General features: G+C 57.1%; 1 protein-coding gene across 1 annotated transcript in view; it reads right to left on the reverse strand.

Annotated features, from left to right (window-relative positions):
* Positions 1 to 5,456: 5,456 nt before the first annotated feature.
* Positions 5,457 to 23,944, reverse strand: part of LOC148593613 (zinc transporter ZIP11-like) — a 55,763-nt gene continuing 37,275 nt past the window's right edge. Inside the window, exons 7-10 of the mRNA XM_088530156.1 lie at positions 17,455 to 17,524; positions 6,509 to 6,607; positions 6,088 to 6,246; positions 5,457 to 5,979 (exon numbers count right to left, since the gene is read on the reverse strand). Coding sequence (XP_088386282.1) covers positions 5,901 to 5,979; positions 6,088 to 6,246; positions 6,509 to 6,607; positions 17,455 to 17,524 — 407 coding nt within the window. The 3' untranslated portion in view covers positions 5,457 to 5,900. The remainder of the gene's footprint in view (positions 5,980 to 6,087; positions 6,247 to 6,508; positions 6,608 to 17,454; positions 17,525 to 23,944) is intronic.

The following is a 23,944-nucleotide window of genomic DNA, read 5'->3' on the forward strand; positions in this document are numbered from 1 at the left end:
TATCGGCAATAAACCGGCACTTGTTCCCGAGCGCTCCGAGGAAGGGGGAGGGAAAGAAAGGGAGGGAGAGGAGCCACCCCCACCCGTGGAGGAGCTTCCTCGGAGCCCTCGCTGAGGATTTCCAGGCTGTTCCCGGCTCGTTTCCCTCCCTCTGTCCCAGCTGCATCCCGGGCTCGCTCGGACACCTCGCGATCCCGCGGGAGCGAAGGTCGGCTCTCCCGGTGGCCTTCCTGGCACCAGCAGAAATCCTCCACCAGCGCCCCAAGAGGCCCAGCAGCAGTTTGGGACACATGGGGATGGGCTGGATCCGTGGAGCTGCCCACGATGGAGCCGTTCCACCGCAAGGAGCTGCGCAGCACGCGTGGCAATGGGGACGGTGACACAGCGACAGCAGAGACCCTCCTCCTACGTGGAGGGCAATGGAGGGGCTGCAGGCAGCGTCTCCAAACCCCCCATCCCAGAGCAGGATGGGGAGAAACCCTCCCCGCTGCCTCCGCAGCCCATCACCGCGGCCCCGGGGCTTCACCCCCTGGGCCTCCTTCTTCTAAACAAGGTGTTTAATGACCTGGGAGGCCGGGGGCCCCTCTGTGTTCGGATGCATCTCCCTGGGCTCTGGTTTGCACCGCGGTGCATCCGGCTGCGGGGACAACGTGGGGCTGGGCAAACGCGGCTCCGAGGACACATTGGGGCAGCTCCGGCAGCGGCTCTTGGCGCGATTTTTACGGCAGGGAAATGACTCATTGCAAAAAGGGAACCAGATCCCGGCCCTTCTCTTCCCCGGGGTTTTCACAGGGTTTTTCGGGTGGGATCCCCTGGCTCAACACAAGTCCGACCCAGAGCCCCCGTGTGCAGAGCCCCGCCAGGCACTGCAGCTTGTGGGTTATCATCAGCGTTAGGTGAGATTATATGAAAATAAATCTTCAGGTGCCGTTTTCCATTCTCAGGAGCCTCCTGATAGGATTATAGCGCACGGACATCTCCCAGAAACCCCAGCCAAGGGCATCATGAGAGCCTAAAGAGCTTCCCCTCTTCTCCTCCACCAACGCTGCCCACAGCAAAGCCTTCAAACACAAGCTGGGGAACCGGGACACATGGATGGAGCCAGATTCCAGCTCCATGATGTTCCCTTTCCCACTTGGAACAACCCTCCAGGCCCAGAAGGGCAGCCCTGGGACTATTTCATTTCATTTCAAACCTTTCACATGTTGCACATCGCAAAACCGAGGGGAAAACGTCCCTTGGCTGGGACATCCATCCAGTGTCGCCTCCTCTCCTTTTGACAGCTGGAATGGTGAATTTTTAAGCCCCATCTTTTTGAGGGTTGGTGAGCACACGAGGCCAGGTACCCACTGCCCCAGAGCGCCCTCGGATGCTCCAAAATGCAGCCCAACTGCTGGGGCCAGGCAAAATGCAGCCAGATCCCAGATGGAAACGCACTGACCCCCTTGGAAAAGGGGAAAGGAAGGAAAAGGGGACTGGAGTCTGAATTCCTGGTGCCTGGAAAGCAGCTTGCTCCGGAGCAGGGCGCGGGATGGAGCGGGAGGACGGGCTGAGCGATGGCTCCGGGAGAGGAGCCGGGGCCCGCGTGTGCGCGCGGGAGCCTCGACGTTAATTGCAGCCGGGCTGCCAAGTACAACAAAACGCGCACAAAGGACAGGAGCCGTTTTGTTTGAAGGTCGGAATTGTTCCCTTCCCCAGGGGAGCGCGGGCGGCGAAACCCGCTCCTTTACAAGCAATGACTCAGGTGCCGCGCTCTGCCCTGGGCACGCAGCTTGCAAGCCCGAGTAATTTCTGCGCCGTGTTTGGTTTCACGGCCCGGGCCCTAATAATGGGATTATTGTTCGCTTGCGTGCAAAGAGCTCGCCCGGGCTCTGCGCTCCCGCCCGCGCCCGGGGAAGCCGCCGCCTCCGCCGGCGCCCCGCGAGCTCCGCGCGCGCCGGCCTCCCCGCGCCCTGCCGGGAGCCCTGGAGCGGCCCGGCCACGGCCACGGCCTGCAGGAGCAGGAGGTGGGCGCAGGGCACGTCCTGGAGCCGGAGCTTTTCCTGATGGGAACATCGGGTGCAAGGGCCGCGGGGTGCAGAGCGCCAGGAACGCTGCTGCTCCGACCTCGCTGCGCCCTGCAGGCACAGCATGGACATGGGGAACAGCACGGACATGGGGAACAGCACGGACATGGGGAACAGCACGGACATCGGGAGCAGCACGGACATCGGGAACAGCACGGACATTGGACCACAACAGATGGATTTTCTGGAGCAGAGGTGGATTACCCGGGAGCAGAGGGTTGATGCTTTCCCTTTGCACCATTGCACTTGAGAGGAGAGAATACCATGTATGTCCTGGAAGAAAACTCAATGTCTTTGGGTTTGGGTGGCTTTGGATGTCACTGTCACCGCTTGCACAAGACAGGTGTTGTCACCAGCTCAGGAGACAAAGTCGATCCTCTCCAAGGCCTCCTCCAGCCCTTGGATAGCAGGAAGGATCAACCAGATGGAATCCAAGCAAAAGCAAAGGGCCAGCGCTTCTCCCTGCTGCAGGACACGATGCTGCCAGGTCCCCAAATCGCTCCCATTGGCCCAGGGTCCTTCACACCTGCACCTTGCAACACACCTGGCCTGGCCCCGTCCCCAGCGCGGGGACGTTCATGCAGCCCACAAACCTACCTGAGGTTTAGGATTATTCTTGAACCCAATGGAAGAGTGCACGCACTCTATTTAGAAAAGCCCTTTTTCTTTACTTTTACGGTTTTGAGGTTTTGGATGCATTTTAAGTTTTTCTCCAGCAAATGCAAAAGTTGTTTCTGTTTGAAGATAAAACCCGACAACTTGAAGTTTTTGCAGGTTTGATGCTGAACCAAAAAAGTACAAGTGGGGGAGAACTCACCCGTGTGGATACCACAGTTTAACACTGACTCTTCCCACCAGTCACCCTCTCCCTGCTGGGAAGCCCAGGGAAGGCAGCACAGGGGCAGGAACCTCTCCGGCCGCATCCCGGTGCCACCGGCACTGCTCAGTCACAGCGAGCAGTGGATATCCGACCCCATTCATCCCGGGGTGCAAGCAGAAAAGAGGGATTTTCACATATGTTTTCTGTATCACCCTCCTGCCCTTCCCGCTCGCTTCCTACAGGTCCGAGGTACTTAATTCTCTCAGCTGGCTACATCTAAGTGAGATTAAATGCATTATGCGATATTATCTCCCAGCAATCTGATTACAAGGTTGCCTTCAGATGCATAACGTGTTTTTTTGTACCAACTCGCACCACACGCCAGAAATCAAACAAGCAAACATTACGTACGCGCGGCCGCGAGCCGGCCTGACCCGCGGACACCCCCAGGGCCTCCGAGTGTCACGCGAAGGTTTTGGGCTGCGAAGGGCGTCCCCGGCGCCGGGCAGGGCTCACCTGCGGGGACAAAGAGCTTTTGTTCTCCGAGCGGGTTCCCATGCTGCAGCCTCCGGGAAGGCAGCGACACCGGCCTCACCTGCTGTTTTTGGAGTCCCAATGCCCGGTGCTTTTCCTGCTGGATGTCCCCAGCCTTGCATGGAGCCACGTGCTGCAAGGGGTTGGGCGCACGTCCTCATGGTGCAGTGGTCATGGCAGGTCCTTCTGCAGTGGAGCTGGAGATCGGAGCAGCTCTGTCACGGCCCTGCACTTCCCAGGGAAGGCAGGGATCAGATCCCCAAGACTTCCCAGAGCAAGAGGACACGTTGCCCTCCTGGTTCCATTCCTGCCTTCTGGGACTGCAGCGCTCAGAGTGGCACGTCACGGCCACCTCCATCCCTGCACTCTCCCTGCAGTCAAGTGGAGGCCACGGGATCATGGGATCATAGAATCGCAGAATCATTATGATTGGAAAAGACCTTCAAGATCACCCAGTTCGACCACAAGCACAGCATCCTCAGCTGGGGCTGCCGCAGCTGCAGCAGAAACAACACCAGCGTGTGCATGCAGGTGCATGCACGCACCGTTGCATGCGGGTGCATGCAGGTGCATGCACGCACCGTTGCATGTGGGTGCATGCGGGTGCATGCACGCACCGTTGCATGCAGGTACGCAGCAGACGCACACGAACCCTCCAGGTGGAGCAGGGAGAACCGCAGGCTGCTCTTTTCCCAAGGGAGTTGCCAAGGTGGTTTCTTCTGAGTCATAATGCACTTACTCAGGTCAGGAGCTGGACCTGGCTGCTTTGCTGCAGGAATTCCAGTGAGGGCTACAACACACACACCCTGTGCCTGGAGGAGTCGGGTAGAGCTGGATTTCTTTGTCTTCTTCCTTTCATTTTCTTTTTTTCAGATAAAACAGGCTACCCTTCCAGTTGAGAGGCAGGACCTTCGTCAAGCCAAGAGCAATTAAGCTGGAGAAATGAAAGGCAGGGAAAGGGAGAGGGGAGAAGGAAAGGCACAGAGACACCGCATCCAACCCAAGCAATCCAAACTCCGAATTTCCCGTTTATTGAAGCCAATCACAGTAAAAAGGTCCAATCCATTGGCAAACAGCACTTTTGTATCATCCAGATTGACGTACACATGAAATACAAATGAAATCCAACCAAAAAACTAACCAAACAAAACGCCATGGCGTAAACCGAGTTCAGCCATCCTGCTCCCTTGGGCTGCCTTCCTGCAACCTCTGTCCTAGGGGAGATCTGAAGATGTTTATAACGTAAAGATGTTTATAACATGAAGCAGCCCCAGGTCCCCCAGGTCCCCCGGGAGCCAAGCAGGACTGAGCCTGGCACACCTGGGAGGCCAAGGATGCTCGAGCAGATGGGTGAAGGGCCAGATAGACACAGTGCGTGTTTCTGGCTCCTTAGGTCGGGTAGTTCATTCCTCCCGATAAAGTATTCACCCTGATGCTGTTAAGAGCTGCCAAGGTCCCACTTGGACCCTCGGTCACGTCTGATTGAGCTCCGAGCTCTCCAGAGGCCATCGCAGAGGCCAAGGGCTAACAGGTCAACCTCGCGCCTGCACTTGGCGGAGCTCTGCAGTAAAGCAGAGGGTTAGTAACCAAAACAGCAGCCATAAAACAGCCGCTGCTCAGTAACACTAGAATCACGGGCACTGGGACGAGCCCTGGCACGCGCCAAGCACGGAGCGCACCGCGAGCAACGCGCACGAGCGCACTGCGCTCCCGGGCTGCTGCTGCAAAACAGGCGTGTTCCTCCATCCTGCTTTCCTTAAGGAGAAACCCCCTAAGGATTGGACACTGCACTGCAGCAAAGCTCCCCTTGGGCAACGTTTTTTTTTAAAAAAAAGACATTTCCCTCTTGCAGGCATACTAGGAAAATCCATTTTTTTTATTCACTTGGACAATTTGCATCCATGAAAACAACCAGCACCCTAAAAAATTCCCAAGGATCAGCAGGATATATTAGACCTGCTACTCCACAAAGCACTGCCTGCGTTACCTTTGGGGTAATCCTTCCACCTGCCTTCAAAACCAAGAGTGGAAATTGAGACTCTTCAAGGAGTTGACTCCATTCATACGCCTGGGTACTTAACCACAGAGCCGTGTAAACACTCGACAGTGGATTTCTAATCTTCTACAGAACAAAGATGATCAAAGCCAAGAGCGACCTGGCTTAGAGAAACAACCCAGGAGCTGAAGGGAAAGCAAATTGCACCCTGCAGCCCAGTCAATGCGTCTTGCCGACAACCCTGCCGAGAAAAAAAGAAAATCTGGTGGCAAAAGGAAACCAGGACCTGCCAGAAGACACCCATATTTGTGCTTTGAAAACCTTCAACAATTATGTTATGGGGGGAAGATATATAAAATTATAGGTAATCAACACCAAATCAGATCAAAAAATATATACAAAAAAAAGTCTTAAATGTGTCCAGTTCCAAGTGCCGCCACAGAAATTGCTCTGAAGTCTTCTCCCGGGGAGTGGTGACCTGCCATTACCCGAGCCCAACGTCCAGGGACATCATCACCACAAATCCCAGTATCGAGGTCCAGGAAGCCAGCTTCCCATTGCCACTGCAAGGAGAAAAGGGCAGGCCGTGAGCTCCGAGGAGCTGGGATGTCCTTCTCTGCATTTCCCCGTGTATTTAAGGGTATTCAGGGCTGGTGCCCGGGGTTTCCCACCTGGTTTGTGCCTCGGGGATGATATCATCCATGACCACGTAGACCATGGCTCCGGCAGCAAAGCCCAAGGCGTAGGGGAGAAGAGGCTCTGCCACCACCACGGCGAAGGCACCAAAGATGCCCGCTAAGGGCTCCACCATCCCGCTCAGCTGCCCGAACCTGCAAAGGACACCGGGCTCAGACCGCTGGGAACCCCACACGGGGGCTGCAAAGTCCTCCAAGAGCTCAAACGGGCTGAGGAAAAGCAGGATTTCGTCCTGTCCGCGCAGCCGCGGAGGGATGACAGGACGAAATCCTGCTTTTCCCCGGGGTTTTCTTCCCTTCTGCATCCATTGCAATGAGCAGAGCTCTCCAGAGCACGGGAATTGCCCACCCAGCAGCAGCAAGCCCGGGGCACGGGCCGGTGAGGAGCTCTGCTTACCAGAAGGCTCTCCAGGTGGAAAAGCCGGCGCCGCGCAGCGGGAGGCTCACGGCGAGTCCTTCGGGGAAGTTCTGGATCCCAATCCCGATGGCCAAGTTCCTACCCAAATAAATAATAACCGTTAAATTTTATATAAACATATAAAATATAAATGCATTAGGTGGAAAGGACAGGTAAGGATAAGTTGCTGGGGAGGTGGAAAAAGAAAGACGTTATTAAAGATAAGTCTTTCCAAAGGAAGAGCATCTCGCCTGGGGACTATTTGTCCTAACATTTAACATGTGCAGAGCAGGTTCCACCTTCAAAGAGTTCGAGCTCATTTAATCAGCACAAGCTGCAGCCCTGGGAGCAACAGATGGAGAGAAGAGACTTGTCTGGGGCCCGGGGAAGTATTTTGAGCACAATGAGGATGTTGGTCCCTCGCGCATCCTGGTAACCTCGGCTCTTCCCATCGGAAGGCTTCCCAAGCTACCCTGCAAAGTCAGGGATTTGGTGCCTTTGCCGCTCAAAACACTTGTTTCCTATTAGTAAAATAAAACTGGTGAGAAAAAGCTCTCCGGCTTGTTTAAACTCCTGCCGCGGTTTGCAGAGGAGGGGAGGGAAGGGGGAGCGGCCGCGGGTTTCCCGGACCGGGACAGGCTGCTACAATCAAAAACATTATTCAAGGCAAAGAGAGGGAGAGCGGAGGGGGGGAACATCCCCTTCGGAAAACACTGGAGCCGCTGTCTGCGCGCGGGGCTCTTTCCTCCTTCCCTCGCCTCCGCACAAAGCAGCTATTACTCACCTCGACCACAACAAATTAAGGGGGTGGGAGCGGGTGGCGTGAATGGAGGGGTCTGTGCTGAGAGCGGCCACGCGGGACCGGGACCGGGACCAGGACCGGGCGCTGACGCCGTGCAGGATACGGGGCTTCGAGGAGCATCGCGCCAAGCGCAGCTCTCCCGCATCCCCGGGGCCAGACAGGACCCTCTGGGCTTCCGCGCAGCCGGAGGAGGTGCCCACGTCACCTCCCGGCCTCCCCATGTGTCCCTCCACCTCTCCTGCGTACCGAAGCATGTGGCCTGGCTGCTGCGGACATCCCAGTTCCTTGGATGCTTCCTCGCACCCCGCTCTAACCCGGGGCGCTCCCGGGACAGCGGGGCCTGCAGAGCATTGCCCACCGGCACCAATTTGGAGGTGAGAAGAAGCCCTTGGCAGCATCGAGGCCAGAGACACCCCAGTTCACCATGAGCATCCCCGGGGACATGTGACAGCAAAGCCCTAACCCCGCTTCCCGGCCAGGGAATAAACCCCCCGGCTGCGCTCTGCTCCCGCTCCTCCCGCGCACTCCTCGCACCTCCGGCCCGGCTGCGCTTGCCGAGAGCCGCATAAAGCTGCATTGTGCGCGCGGGAAACAAAGGGCTCCTTATTGCGGAAATAGGTGGGGATTCTTGGAAGGCTTCTCCCCTCCTGCAAAGAAACGTGCTGCAAACGCGACGCCGGAGCCGCCCGGCCCCGGGAGCCGGCGCGGGTGGGAAACGGGGCACGCGGAGCCGTCGGCAGGAGCGCGGGTTAACGTAAGCGAGGACGAGCAGCTCCGGCTCCCCGGGGAAACAGCGCTGGGGTCTACGGGACACAGGCATCCTTGCAAGCACCCAGGGCTAAGGGGTCCACGTGCTTTAGGAATTCTGCCTTTCCAAGCTCTCTGCCTTGGTTTCCCCATTTGCAAAGCGGGGAGGATAACGGGGACTTCCATCCAGCAACCTGCTCACCAGCTGGCAACACATCCCAGCTCCGCTGGCGCTCGGCCGCGCGCAGCCAGCTCCCCGCGCCAGCCCCTTCCACAGCGCAGCGCCCGGCTGCATTTTTAAGGCAGAAAAGGTAAAAGCACGAGGGCCTGGCTGCGCCGGCAGCTCTGTGCGGGACAGCAAAGCGAGCGGCGGCCGCGGGGAGCGCGCGGGGCCGCCCGCGCCTGCCAAGTGCCGCGGCACCACGCTGGGCCCGCCGAGCGCGCCGCGCTGCGAAGCTGCCATCCCCGCATATTTGCAAGGTCAAGGCACAGAAAGCCTTCTATAAGCCTAAACCCTTGTTTTCAAGGGCCTATTCTTTTACAGGCTGATTATGAAAGCAGGCTACATATTCTTAACAAGCCCCTTTTCAGTGCGGCTTTCAGCTCCCCGCCGTGTATAATGTGCGTGTGTATTCTTGCATGGCAGGCCCTTACATACTGTTTTGATTGTTATCGGCCCGCCATGAAAGGGCCGATTGTTTTGGGTTGCCGAGATTACATCAGGGCTGCGCGGGCGCGCGCGCCGTTTGATCCGCGCGCAGGTGGGAAGCGGCCCCGCGAGCGCCGCGGCCCCGCGCGCTTCCCGGACCGGCCCTACCTGCCGCGGGGCCTGGCCAGGGCCACGAGGCCGGAGCCGCGGAGCACGCGGATCCCTACGGATCCTCGTGGATCCCCATGGATCCCCGTGGATCCCAGCGCTGCCTTGCAGCTGGAGCAAGCGCCGTGAGCCACCCTTACAACTGCGCTTGTACATGCCCTCGTGTTAAAGTTTGCTGGACTTTGGCAAAGTTTGCCTAAGTTTGCAAAAATGTGGGAGGATTTTACTCCCGCTATTCATTTTTTCTGATAATGCAGTATCTCCCATCTCCAACCATCAGAATTACTAAAAATCCCAGTGGATGAAAGCTTCCCATTGAGAGCAACCTGGAGCACCAGCGCCCCAGAGATGCAGCATTGGGAGGTGATGGAGGCTGCAGAGCCAGGCAGGACCCCAGCACTGCAACCTCAACATCCGCATGGACCCCACAGGGTTGGTCCCCAGGGAAGGAATAACTTGGATAACGCAGCCGCAGTATCCGGCAGACAGTGCCCGGCTTCTCCACTCTGCAGATGGACAGATGGAGCCTGGGACCCTCCCAGGGCTGCTCCTCACGAGCCACTTTCTTATGTCTTCTTGCCCCTTCCCTCCCTCTTAAAATTCAGGTATTTGGGCTCTAAGTAGCTCGCCACGTGCTCTAGGTCACATCTGCTTGCCTGGCCCTTCGCCAGGGTTAAATATACCCCGCTCTGGATCTGTGCGCAGTAAAGATTTACAATTTTAGGAAATTTTACCCTTAATTTATCCCAAAGGCACGAGAGCCAAGTTCAGAGTCACAAAACTCGCTGCAAACAGGACGGGAACGGGAGCTGCGGCGCTTTGGCTCCCACGGAACAACCCGCCGGGCTCTGCGTCGGCAGCGCTGCAGCTTCCTTGGCAGAGGAGAGGCCAAAGCAGCCAAGGAGGAGGTGGGAATTGCACAGGGACAACGGGGGCAGCGGCAGGAGACCTCGCACCCTGCCCAGGGAAGGGTTAGGGGATGCCAAGCTCCTCTGCACAGCCCCAAAAGCTGCTGCGAGGAAGATGCAGGTACCGCGGCGGCCACGGGAGCATCCCGCAAGCCAAGGCCGAGTGCCTGACCTCGGGATTCCCGGGAATTTCAAAGGGTCTGCAAGCACATGCTGGGGATCCCGGGCTCCTCACCCTCTACACCGCACATCCGCACCGTTCCCGCTAAACACGGGCAAAAGGATTCCCATTATCTCTGCGTACGATCCCGCCGGGACACACAGTTTGGGGACAGATTTTGGGAATGACACCGTGCCACCTCAAACAGTGTTGGGCTGCACAAGCGCCCACCCAAACTTACATTTTTAATCAAAGCTACATATTACTACGGTCACACCCATTAATGAAACACAATTTAACGACGTGGCTGCATTGATCTTGGGTAGGGCTAGAGCTGGAGGGAGATAGGGAACCTTATAAAGGTTATTAAAATCTATATATTTTTAAACTAAGCACACACAGAAGCTGGGTGGTCTAAAAGCAGTCAGATTACGGCCACCTATAAAAATCCCCAATAATAGCCGCCAAAGACCACTTATAGCCTCGAACAAGAACACGAGCCCTCTCCCCTTCGCGAGAAGCTCTAAATCGCAAGCACGTTTCACATATGAGAACGATTCACACATCCCGAAAATCCAAGTGCGGGAAAAAAATTGGGGGGAATTACAATTCTTTTTTTTTTAATTTCTGTTCCTGCCTTCTCTGGGCGGTGCCAGGAGCTTCTGAGCATCCTCAGGGCTCACACATGTGGTTCTGCACCCGGGCGACTGCAGGGACCATCTCACCGCCTGTCTGTGTGTCCGTCCATCTGTCCATCCATCCGTCCATCCCATAAACTGCATATTTCGAAGCCAGGTCCCGACTTGTTTCCAGCAGCTCTATAGGAAAGCAAGCTCCTCTATAGGAAAGCAACCCGAGGCAGGGAAGCGAGGAAGGCCAAGTTTGGCTAGTAGCACCTAATTCTCCTTCCCTGTTTCGGGATGCAAACAGCCCGCAGGGAAGCGCAGCCCGGCCATACATAGGCTCCATACACTGTGTTCACGCTCCCGCAGCCATCGGGAATAACTCCGGGCTGGAGCCGGGGTCCTGGCGGCGGAGAACCAAGGGAAGGGCGGCCGGGTGGACGCGCTGAGCGAGCGGAGACGGGCGCCCAAGCTCGCGGCCCAGACGTGTCACCAAGAGCAGAGGCTCCGGTGCTGCACGGGACTTGCAGATCGTTCCCCTGGGGTCACATTCAAACACCAGTGGCACTGGGACCTTTAAAAGCAAAATTAAAAGAAACCAAATGGCTTCTCCTCTTCCCTCTCCTGCTACGCCTGGACGGAAATGCGCTGGGTGAGCAGGGAAGGCGCGGGGCAGTCGGCATCATCGCACAGCCCTGAAACTGGAACCAAACAATTTACTAACAGATGTAGCTATAAAAGGCCCCATTATCACTTCACACCAGTAACAATGTCCTCATTGAAACCGCTTCCCTGCGCAGAGTTTATTTTTAAACCTTGGTGCTAAAGGGAGGAACAGGCCGCTGGGGCTGCAAAGACTAAATCTTTTGTTCAAATTGAGCCTTGTTTGGCATTATCTTGATAAGATAAACCAGGATAATGGCTTTTTCTTTTTCAGTTTTTCTTTTCTTTGCTCTCTTTCTTTCATTTCAATGGGAACAGGAACTGAATCCAAGCACTCTGTAGATCAAAGCTGGGGAGCAGAGATCGGCTCAGCTCACTGGGGAACACCCATTTCCAGGGGTTAACGGGACAGTTCCTCCCAGCCGCCTCCTTCCCAACGCACAGGGATGCAAATGGGAACTTCGGGATCGAGTCCTGTGCAGTCTGTGTGGGAAGGACCGTGTGGCTCCTTGGACACCGGGGATTTGCTTTGCCAAGAGTCAATTACTCATGTCGAGAAGGAATTTTTAGATAGCAAGTCGAGGCTGTCCGAGATGATGAACAAGCCTTCCAGGCAGGCAGAGCTTATGCAAAGGAAGATGACTCAAAATGAGGGTGTATAAATATCTGGAAGGCAGAAACAAAAAGCATCCAGGAGGGCTCCTTGGAAGAGCAGGGCTGGCAGAAATGGGCACACGAGTCTCCAGCACCGAGCAGAGCTGCCGAGCTCCGTGTCTCATCTGCACCCGCACAGAGCAGCACAGAGGGAAGAAAGCGAGCTCTGCTCAGAGCTCCAATGGAGCCAGATGTGCCTGGGGATGCCACCGTCCTTCCAAAGGATTACGGATCCACCCGGACCTCCTCGGTCTAGACACTGGAGTGAAAGAGAAGGCAGGAGTGAGAGAAGAGGCTGTTTATACAAACTGGTGGCGATGGGAACGCAAACACCAAGCAAAGGATCCGCAGCCAGCGGCCCGGTTCCCAGCTACACCTGGCAGACTTTTCACTAATAACTTGGGAGGTCTCTTCCCACCACGCATGGCCGTAAATAAACTCCAACACAGGATGCATCCAGCCCCAGGAGCGTCCTGCAAAGTCGCAGGCAAGGGCCAGGCAAAGCGAGGAAGAAGCAATTGCCACCAGCATCCCGGCACGAAGCAGCATCAGATTTGCTGATGCCCGGAGCTGGCCGGTCCCAGAGCCGGACCCCGGCCCACTGCCCGCCCGAGGCCGTGCGAGCAGGGACGGCACCGGAGCACGGATCCATCCCGACCTCCCGAGCTGGCGGCAGCAGCGTGAGGCCAAGGAAATTGTCGAAGGCTGCCAAGAGCTAGAGCGGAGCCGCTGGACGCCTGGCAGCCCCGGCAGCTCTGCACTGGGCTCCTTCTGCACCGGGGCCGTGCACACACCTGCACCTTGGCACGGACCCCCTCCGTGCTGCTCAGCACCGGGACACAAAAGCGTTCCTGCGGGAAGAGACCACCCACCCGCCGTCGGGATTCACTGCAGTGCGAGGGAACGGGGCGGCCTGGAGCACCTGGCTGTGAGCGACTCCTTAGCACTGCAAAGCCAAGAAGGATCTTGCTGGTCTCCAGGGCTTGGTTCAAATCGGGTAAGTCTCCTCCATAAATTTTAATCCACCTCAAATGCAGCCTTCAGCAACCAGAGTCACCGGGACCAAACCCAGCTAGCAGTTTTCTATGGAAGCAGTAAAACATCCGCGCTCTGCTCCACATCCAAGGATCCCAAGTCTTTGCTCTCTACCCATCCGGGACCAAGCAACAAGAGCAGCAGAATATCCGGACACTGCAGCAGAGCAAACGTGTCCCAGTGTGCAGAACATCTGGCAACTTGGAAGGCGGTTCAGTAAAAACACTGCCGGCCACACGGGTTTCCCACTGTATTTTTCCCCCCTAAGCACACGCACGGATTTCTCTGTTACAGACCCGGCCACTGAAGATCTCCCGAGGCTGTGGGTAGCTCCAGAGCTGCTTTGTAAGAGGCTGAACATGCTTCTGTGTTTGTTTTCATACCGATTTCACTCTTCATAAGGATTTCACACACTTCCCAGTAACAATTTTTCTTGGACACAGAATTAAGCCGCATCATCCTGGTCAGTCTGGCACAGCTTCCGTTCATCAGTGGTGAAACTCTTAATGCTGGATAACGAGTAAGAAAGGAGGAGATGGCACCATCCAGCAATCCTTGGCTGGGCCACATGCCCAAGGCCACTTTGTGAGATGTCACCTACTCTGCAAATTAAGGGTTTCAAAGAAACTCAAGCAGTCTCTGCTGAGATTTCAAATAGAAACTGAGAAATTTGATCCAAAAGCACAAAAACTCCTGTGAAATGCCCCGAGAGCAGCAGTCAGAGGGAGAAACGCTGAATAATGCATGGCTGCATGTATTTGTAAACAGATCTCCTGGGGGTAAAGCATTTTCAAGCTTGCCTTGTCTTGCTTTCCAGACAGACTTCAATTTCTAGCCATCCCACTTCCTCTTCCTAATCATCAAGTAGCAGTATAACATCTGTTTACCAAAAAACACGGTTTTCTGTAGGATGAAGCGAGAGCTACAGGGATTGTGCAGGGAGAAGCACATATGTTTATCAGCTCTGCTGCTTCCTCAGCAGAAGCAGAGAGGGTCTGTCCCTGTGAAGTCGGATCAGCGTTTTCCAGCGGGCGCCCCCGCACTCCAGCGAGCCGGGGAGGAAAGCTCTTCCCAAACAGCCAAGCTCGGTTCGGCTGGCACCGAGCTCTGCTCTTCTGCATAAATTGTGCGTTTGCTCTTAAATGTCAATCTGCGCGTTCACACATGGCGTTTGGGACATCTGAACGCATCCGAGGTCCTGCTGAAGAGACACTCGTGCTGTCGGCTGCCACCCAAGCAGCACAAGGGCTCTCGGTGCTCCCGAATACCCGCAGGGCTGGGAAAGCACCGGGTGCTGCTCCCACACTCCCAGCGCTGCAACGTCTTCCAACCGGCGCCATTCCATAAAAATCCCTGCAGGAACCTCCCAAGCATCAATTTAACAGCAAACAAACCCCTTCGGGGCAGGTTAATTAAAAGGCACCTAATAACCCCCTCCCACCAGCCCTGCTTTGTAGCCAGGGGCACAGTGAGGCATTTGGCCGGGAGCTCCCAGGCACGGCCAAATTCCCCCTCTCCCCACGCGGATCGACCTCTCCGCTCCCAGCCCGGGACACCCCGTGTGGGAGGCACAGGCTGTCCCATGAAATAATATTTTCCCAGCCGTACTCCAAGCCCGCCTGTCAAGCCGAAGCCTCTTTGCTGCCTGTTTTCCCAAAGCTGGACAGGAAACAACCCGTGGGCACAACAGGGCCAGCGCTCCCGGCCGCAGGGCCGATGAATGGGGACATTGTGCTGCGGTGCAGGAGCCGCCACCACCATCCCTGGGGAAATCCGTGTGCTCGGAGCGCAGCCACATCCCGCTCGGAGCGGGAGAGCCCAGGGCTGCATCGCGGAGCCAACGATGCCCACGGCCAGACACGACCACCTGCAACTCCTACAGAGGATGCAACGGAGCCTCAAAGGTACCTGAGCACCCCAGTGCTGCTGAAACTCCTGCAAGGAATTGGGCACTGTCCCATTTGGGACATTTCGGTCCTAAAACAGAGCCTCGCCCCAAACCTACCAAGGTGGATATGTCATTTTTAATCTGAATTACTCACATCAGCAGTACCCTGCGATGACCAGGTGGCCAGACCACACATGGCTTAACAAAATGTTTCGTTTTATTTGTTAAGCTTTTAGTCCTTTATAGACACCATCTGCTCAGAGTAATCAACACGTTTAACTCTACGTTGCTTTCACCGATTTTAACAAGCTTTTGCAGCAATCTCCGGAGCAGAGAGAGCAGCCTCTGCTAAGGATCTGATGGAGGAAAAGCCACGTTCAGAGTCCGGGGAGTTTTCTGCAGTTTAGCGGGAAGGAGTGCGGGGATGGGGATGGGGATCGGAGCGCCACTGTTACCACCTAGTGTCGGACGGGAGCGAGGCAGCGGGACAGGCAGTGAGAGTGCAAAATAACCCACAAAATAACCTGAAAAATAACCCGCAAAATAACCCAACCCAGCCCTGAGCTGTCCCCACACAAACGAGCAGTAAAACATCCCCAAACAGGGAGCTGGGGGTGCGTCCTGGCCTGGCTCCTTCAGCAGCGCAAAGCGGCGGCAGCCGGGAGAGCGGGACACGCAGGAGCGGCGGCCGCACGCCCGGGGGCAGCAGAGAAACGCGGAGCGCGGGCAGGGGCTGCGCTGCCGCCGGGACGCGCTCCTGCCGCCAGGATGTGCCTCCCGGCACCGGGATGCTCCCACCGCCAGGATGCTCCTGCTGACAGGGATGCTCCTCCCAGCACCACGATGCTCCCAGGTCTGGGATGCTCCTGCTGCCGAGATGCTCCTCCCAACACCGGGATCCTCCCAGGTCTGGGATGCTCTTCCCAACACCAGGATGCTCCCAGGTCTAGGATGCTCCTGCTGACAGGATGCTCCCGCGGCCAGGATGCTCCTGCCGACAGGATACTCCTCCCAGGCCCAGGATGCTCCCAGGTCCGAGATTCCCCACAGCAGCCGGCCTTGCCGATCCTGCCACAGCTGCAGGCCTCTCCAACAAGCGCAGGGAGGGGAATTTTGTTATCACAGAGGAGCCGCAGCTGCCTCCGAACCGCCACCATCATCCCGGCCCCTAACATCTGGGACTGACCTAGGGACAGTCCCCCTTTCAAACGTGCCAAAAGATTCAGCTTCGTTTCTCACGTGGGCTATACTCAGTGCAACACCCCTGTTAGTTTTTAAGCAGCAAGTTTTGGGGTCAACGTGCAAGGGGGCTCCGCAGACACCGGGACCGGGGCTGCTCTCAGCCGCTGCACAGGGCACCGGGCTGCATCTCTGCCACCGCAGGAACCACCGCCGAGCTGCATCCCCACTAAATCCCAACTAAATTCACAGAGGAGCGGCTGCACGAAGCGATTTTTGCTCTGCCCGCAGATGACGATGATAGGCAGATTAATGGCAACGAAGTTATTTTGTCTCCCTTTGCAGCTGACTAAATTTGCATTGGTATTTTCATGGTACAGATTCCACCTTTCATCTAACATGATTAATGCTGTTGTAAATACAGAGAAAGAACCAGCTGCTTCTGGCTTCTTAGCTTTTACTGAGCAGCTGATGAAAAAAAAAAGTCCTTTTGTTAGAGCATCTCTAGAGCCTCTACAGGCTCCATGAAGAGCCTTTTATTTCAAAAGGTCGGAGAAAGGCAGTTTCTATCCCTGGTGCTTTGTGCTTCTCTCGTCACAAATCTGGACCGTGTCTGCTGCCATCAGCGCGCCTGGAGCAGCGCGCTCGGAGCGAGCCCGGCCGCCGTCCCCACGCACCGGGGAGGTGACACCGGCCCTGGTGCCCGCTCAGGCTTTGCTGCTTTGCAAACAGAGCTCGCAGGGCTGCAGGCAGCGTCAGGAAACGCCGCAGCCCCCTCGGATCGTTCAGCGATAACGAGGCAGTTACCGCACAACTGCACTTTTACGGCCCATCCAAACACTCCACTGCACGATCCCGAGCCATATAAACAGCAATGGGGGTCTAGTAAACACAGGCAGAGCTGGCAGCGATGCTGCACGGCGAGCCTCGGGCACGCGCTCGCCTGCTGAAATCAAGGCACGCGCCAAGAGCACCTTGCGCATCCCGCGCGCGCTTCCCTCCTCCCGCCTCCGACGCGGGCGGATGCGGGAGCGCTTCCCGCAGGGCGCTTGGCTCAAGTGCGGGATCAGCAGCAGTTTGCAGCAGCTGAACTAATGCTCATGTTCGCATCCGTGCTGCAGAGAGGCACAAAACCTTTTGCATAGCACCGTGCACGCATCTCAGCATCCCAGTGGGAGCTGCGGCTGGAGGGGCAGCATTCCAGCAGTCCCACTATCCCGCTCCCACTGGGCATCTCTGCTCCATCCACCGGCTGCAGAAACTCCAAACAACCTCAGGAACTTTAGCTTTCAACTCTAGGCAACAAGCACAACCTCTGGGAAAACTCAACAGCGAGAAGAATTTCTTCCGCTCTTTCTGCCTGCCCTGGAGCCCGCCGGACAAACTCGGATCTCGCAGCTCCAGCGTCGTGCAAGGAGATGGCAGCCGGGAGAGGAGCGCGCGCGGAGCAGAAAAACCCTTGGAGCTTACCTGGCGCTCTGAAACGTGGCCGATGCCGATTTTCCAACAGCCCCAAATCCAACTCCGACCGCCAGACCCTCTGAAATGGGAGGGAGAAAAACATTCAGTTCAAATCCTGCAGCTCCCCGCTCTGCCCAGCCCCTGCCCTGCGCTCGAGGGGCAGAGAGCAGTCTGAACACGAAAGCCCAGCTTGGATGATGTTGTTACTCCTCAAATTTTGGCCTCAGGTCTTTGGAAATCTCTACAGCTGCTATATTTGAGCCACGAGGTGCTCGCACCCTGGCAAGGCTGGTTTCCAACCACGGAAATAGGAAGCAGCAGCGTCGTAATGGGAATCACATCAGATTTGCCTTCTTTATAGATGTGCACGCAGGTACCACGAGGCTCCGCGCGCTCTCCACCACGGTGCTTCCTTAGGAAGCCACACACGCAGAAGAGATTTCTATATTTAATACAGAGTACGCTGGAGGGGAAAGATCACAGCTCCCAGGAGCTTAAACGCTGTTTTAATAAGGGATGTAACAGTGCAAGATGCCGGAGTCTATTAAAAAAGATTCAGGCTCTGCAAATCTCTGCAGAAAGGCGCCTTTTCCAAGCACGGCAGTGACCAGTGGGGCTGCTCGGCAAGGATGAGGTCTCTGAAGAGCAGAGCCTCGTGCGGGGGGATCTTTTTGAAGGGACGTCCCGCTGTGCTCAGCAGGGCTGCGAGGACCCCCGAGGTGCACGGGCAGCTCCGATGCAAAAACGCAGGGGGTCGGGACGGGGAGCGGGCACGTGGTCGCCTTCCCCACGGCACGGCCACCGCGAGCACACGCTGCACGTCCCGGGAAACGAGTTATGGGAAAGGAGAAGTCAGCAGATGGTGCGTAGGAAACGGCGCCGGCGGGAGCCGCGGAGCAGGGACACGGCAGCGCCCGCCGGCTCCTTCGGCTCCCCGGGGAATCCAGGTGGCTGGGGAGGCCCCTAATAACAGCGGGTAGAGGCTTCAGGGGCCACTCAGCCTGCTGCAGCGGCTGATTACAAATATTCCACTTCAGAACAGCTTGCAAATGGTTTGAAAAGCACACGGTAGCTTTACTGCTGCAAAGAGCCAGGTTTGGCCTCTTCCAAAGCAGACGTCACCGCTCCGACCTGCTCCGCTTTGCAAACACACGGAGGTTACCCGGCAAACAAGCCGGAGGAGCTCGCTGCTCGCCAGCTTCCCACGCGGGAAGGTCGCGGGAAGCTCTCCCGTCCCTGCAGCCTCTGCCCGGCACCACGAACAGCAACAAGGACCCAAGTGGCCACGCGCTGCGGGGAAAAGACACGAGGAGGGAGAGGTCCGTGTGTCCACGTTGCTTCCAGGCAGGAGGCTCCTCCTCGCACAGTGGCAGCGCAGAGAAAGAAGAATAGGGCCAATCTCCGCTGCTGTCGAGGAAATGTTGCTATTTAAGCTAAGATGGGGGATACTGCCTCTCTCAGGCTGTCTCAGCTTTGCAATTGAAGATATCTTATCCTGGAAAGGCATTGCCTAGGGATCACAAGCTAATCTGCACTACGTGAAGGACCACTACATGATAACTCTCTCTGTCTGCACTGCTTTTTGCAGAGACCCATTTTCATCTTTGCTTGTTCTCCAAGAGGAAAATAAAAGAGCAAAGCCTCAACACCAAGGCCATGCAGTGCATCTGCTGCAGGGGCGCTGCGGGTGGCACCCGGCACCCATGGCACCGCTCCGGGCACCCGCAGGTCTCCCCAGATACCTCCCCCTGCATCCGCTCAGGGCATCCAGGTCCAAGCCAGGGTCCCTTGGGAGCAGCACAGGCTGCTGGGGACGCAGTGGGGACAGGGAAGGGCTCCCCATGGTCTGCCCAGGCACCGAGGAAGCCGCCAGCAGCAGCGGCTGTGACACGTCAGGCGGGACAAGGAACAACGTGCAGAACATAAAATAACTCCACGAGAGCACTGGTCTAACGGCTCCCTATTGCTTGCAAAAGAAAACCTCCCTGCCATAAATCTCTCCTTTTTTAAAGCAGCGATAAAGTTTCACATTTGTAGAAGAACCAGGCAGCCGGGCTTGATCCAAGGGGACAAGAAGCCGGAGCTGTGCAGGGATCGGCACATGGAGACAGCCCCACGTGCAGCGGCTGTGAATGCCCCCCGGCTGTCCCAGGGGCTTTCCCTGCTCCAGATGGGAATTGTGGCCAAGCGTCCCCAGAGCTGATGGGGATGAGACAAGCGAGGGACTTCCTCATGCAGGCTGAGGTGTTCCAGCTGGCAAAACACTGCATTTCACTGCTTTGGTCACCTTCGTAGCCCTTGTCACGCACAGGACACTGCTCACGGTCTAGAAACGATGCCAAGGAGGCAGACACACATTACCCGGCAGCCGGGCGCTCTGGGGCCCTTTGCACCAACCAGAGCAGAATGACTTTGAGCGAGTTGCCGTTTGGATCCACCAAGGTGCTTAATTCATGCCAAATGTCAAGATTTGTGCTGACAGGGCTACAGTTAACGGGAGGTTTAACAAAAGGTTAAAGCAGCCTTTCCCAAAGCCAGCACCCACCAGATGCTCCCGCTCTTGCCCCACAAACCCAGCTGGCAACGGACAGCTGTGAAAACTCATGACTGGTCAAACACGAGGATTTTCTTCCTCTTTAGTGCAGCCCGGAGAGCTGGTCCCAAGGCCAACAGTCTCCTCTGCTCCCTTGAACCCCGCGAGCGATTCAGCTGCACCGAACGCAGAGTGTGTGCAAGGTGCAACCCAGCCCTACAAGAGCCTTCCTGAGCCCTGGCCTTGCTTTGCACCCCAGTCCTCTGAAATCCAACCTACAAACAAATCTCATCTTCCTCCTTTTTACGCTGCTAAAAATAAAGCCTTTCTGCACAAATCACAGGTGCCGCAAAATTATTTCGGAAGAATCATCACGACCGACGCAAACAGCGGGAGTGGCGGCAGGAGAAGGGCTGCAGTGATTCCAGAGGAAAAGCAGCACACGGAGGAGCTGCAGATTCACCAACAGAGCGGAGCCGCCCACGTTCGCACGCTCCATGCAAGGCACCGAACGCACCTTGAATCCAATGGCTGCAGAAGAGCCTCAATTCCAACAGACCAACAGAAAAAAACACCCCAAATGATCGTTACAAACCCGCAACGGATCATCAAGGAGCGTTCAGATGGATGATCATTTTGCTCTGTACTGGAGACACGGTACCGCACGCAGACTTCCCTTGGGAGGCCGGGATTCCCGTCCCGGGCGAGCAGGAACAGCCCGGCTTCGCGTCGTGTCTCCGGCCCGGCTCCTTCTCTCTTTTCCTGCTTTCCTGGCGCCGGCGCTGCGGGCACCGCGCTGTGCAAAGCACCATTAGCCCAAGCCGCGGCACCGGCCCAGACAGTCGTAAAGCAGGAGACACATAAGAGAACACTAAAAATGATTAAAACCGCAGAAAGCCATGAAGACAGAAAGCACCCAGGTGGGTCCGGATCCAAGCGCATGGTTCTCCCTGCCAGCGCTGCCACCAGCCAAATCCTCACCTTGGGAAGGCAGGCGGCCGGTTCCTGCCGCCCGGCACCGCGGCGTTTAGCCAAACCTTTCGGTTTTTCCCCCAGCTGAAGCTGCTAACAAGCCTGCTCCAAATCCCTGTGCCACCTGATGTGCCTTGCTGCAGGCACCCGGGTTCCTCGGGATGAGCTATGGGAGCAGCCTTCATTGCTCCTGGATCCGTCCCTCCTGGAGCGGGTTTGCAGCTCAGGGCAGCGCCGCGGGCTCCTTCCCGCTGCCCCGGTTTCCTGACCTGCTCCTTGTAGGGAAGGTCGGGACTTGCTGGCCAGCTCCTGGTAACAAAGTACTGAGGAATTAAAAATTGGGTAGCTGGGGAACGATCATGGAGCAATGGGGCAGAGTACAGGAAAAGGGGTATTTTTTGCCAAAAGAGGAAACAGTGGAGGGACTGGAGCAAATGGCCCCCACTGCGCGCTCAGCCTCGGAGCGCGCAGCCCTCGGGCCTCTCGCCCACCCGACAAGCCCCCAGCAACAGGAAAAAAGGGGAATTCAGGGCCCGGTTCCCCTGGCAACGTTATCTGGCTGCAAAGCACCACCTCTCGTCTCCAAGCAACGGGGCATCCCGAGCCCACAGCGCAAAGCCCAACCGCTCCAGCCAGGAGCGGGGGGCAGGAGAGGCCGAGCTGCCGCCGGCCGGCACTGTCGGCCGGGATGCAAAGCTTGCAGCATCCATGACCCGGGAGCACCATCCGGGATGCAAAGCTTGCAGCATCCATGACCCAGGAGCACCGTCCGGGATGCAAAGCTTGCAGAATCCATGACCCGGGAGCACCCACCATCCGGGATGCAAAGCTTGCAGCATCCATGACCCGGGAGCACCATCCGGGATGCAAAGCTTGCAGCATCCATGATCCGGGAGCACCATCCGGGATGCAAAGCTTGCAGCATCCATGACCCGGGAGCACCATACGGGATGCAAAGCTTGCAGCATCCATGATCCGGGAGCACCATCCGGGATGCAAAGCTTGCAGCATCCATGGCCCAGGAGCACCATCCGGGATGCAAAGCTTGCAGCATCCATGACCTGAGAGCACCCACCATCCGGGATGCAAAGCTTGCAGCATCCATGGCCTGGGAGCACCATCCAGGATGCAAAGCTTGCAGCATCCATGACCCAGGAGCACCATCCGGGAGGCAAAGCTTGCAGCATCCATGACCCGGGAGCACCATCCAGGAAGCAAGGCTTGCCATGGTCCACAGTCCAGCAGTGACCATCAGGATACAAAGCCTGCCATGATCCAGCAGCAACATCTGAGGTGCCACATTCCAAGCACAAGGAATTCCTGTGCTCCTGCAGCATCTCCCCACTGCACGCCCGCCTGCACCAGCGCCCGAAGGCACCCTATGTCCGTCGGACATTCCAGCAAACATCACCAGCTCCTGCTTTTGCCAACTTCTTGGCAATGCTCCCATCCAGAGGGCGCCTGCAAGGAAGCAAAGTAGGGATCCCTGCGTGACCCCTGCAGACAGCAAGGGCCGCGGAAAACCCTTCCTGCACAAAACGGGAGGTCCCGCAGGTGCCATGAGCAGGATCCAGCATCTCCGCTCCTTCCTGGGCTCATCCCGCTCCCCTCTTCCGACGCCTCCGAGCCCCGTGGAGATCCGCTCCAGCTCCTCGGGCGTGGGATGCGGCCGGGGCTCTCCGCTGCCTCCGCTCTCCCGAACGGGGACAAGGAGAAAGGAGCTCGTGCCTCGCTAATTGTTATTTGCCATACACCAGTAACATTTTAATTAATTTCAAGTCTTCGGCATAACAGCCACCCAAGGTACACAGATGAACCAGAATAAACGGGACTTGATTAAATACATAATTAATGTTCCGCTAAACCCAGTATATATGAATATTAATTAGCGGGAATACTCTGCAGTTTGGCAGCTCCTGTCATTACCAATTTACTCCTCACACTGCCAGCCCCAGCTTTGGAACAAGTCAACAGACCTTTTGTCTGAAGCCAGCAAACGCCGAGCGGGCGCGAGACGGCCTGGGATGGGATTCCCACCCGGAATGGGAGCCGGGGCAGGAGCGAGCCGGGAGCGCGCTCAGCCCGGAGCAGCTCCGGGATCGGCGAGCGCGGGACGCTGCGGGCAGCAGGACCGGGAGAGGAGCCTGGCAGCCAAGGCAAAGGGATGGGAGCCAAGTGCCCAGGTTCCCTGGCATTTCTCCTCTCCGCTCTCAATCTTTGCGCACAGCAGAGGAGGGAATTATTCACCAGACCAGAGCGAGCAGAACCCTTTGGAAATGGCCTTGAGCACCTTTCACAACAGGCTGCACACAAACATCTGTGCTGTTTGACTCCTGGAGAAGAGGGGTCAGCACAAAACGTGGCAAGAGAGCGGCAGGTTTTGCAGGATCCGGGGCAGTTCTGCACGACAGGAGACAGGAAGGGCCGGCGTGTGCCTGGCCCGGGGCTCGGAGCATTCCCAACCGGAGCCGGCTGCGGTGTCGGCTCCCGCCTCCGCGCGCCCGGAACACGACACGCTCGCCAGGGTGTCGTTACGCCGCGGAGTCTGCGCTAATTATAGTGTCAGCGTTTCCTCTTCCAGGGAGGATAATTAAGGTAGAAGATTACTGTGTTTCCAAACGCCGCGCTCTGGGAAGAGGCCTTGATAGACTGGGGAAGAGGCGCGTGGCGAGAGCGGTGGGGCAAGAACAGCCGGGAAAGCCAAAGGATTCCAGGGAAAATCGAGCAGAATCCTGACCCAGAGCCCTGCTGCCGCCCAGGGAACAAGCCAGGGCCAGGGCCAGGGCCAGCCCTTCGTCCTGCCCTTCCTCCAGTCCTGGCACTACCCCGAGTGTCTCGGCCCGGCTCTGGGGCACAGGGCACGGCTGGCGAGGAGCAAAGCAGCTGCCTCATCCTGCTGGATTCCATCCTGCAAACACAGTGACCGCAAGGCCGAGAGGGTGGCCCAGCTTCGGGCAGGACTCAGGCACCTTCATCCCATCTCTCCTGACGATA

This window comes from Tinamus guttatus, unplaced genomic scaffold (assembly GCF_059628265.1).
Source record: "Tinamus guttatus ecotype Peru unplaced genomic scaffold, ASM5962826v1 Tinamus_guttatus_pri_ptg000363l, whole genome shotgun sequence".
NCBI lineage: Eukaryota > Metazoa > Chordata > Aves > Tinamiformes > Tinamidae > Tinamus > Tinamus guttatus.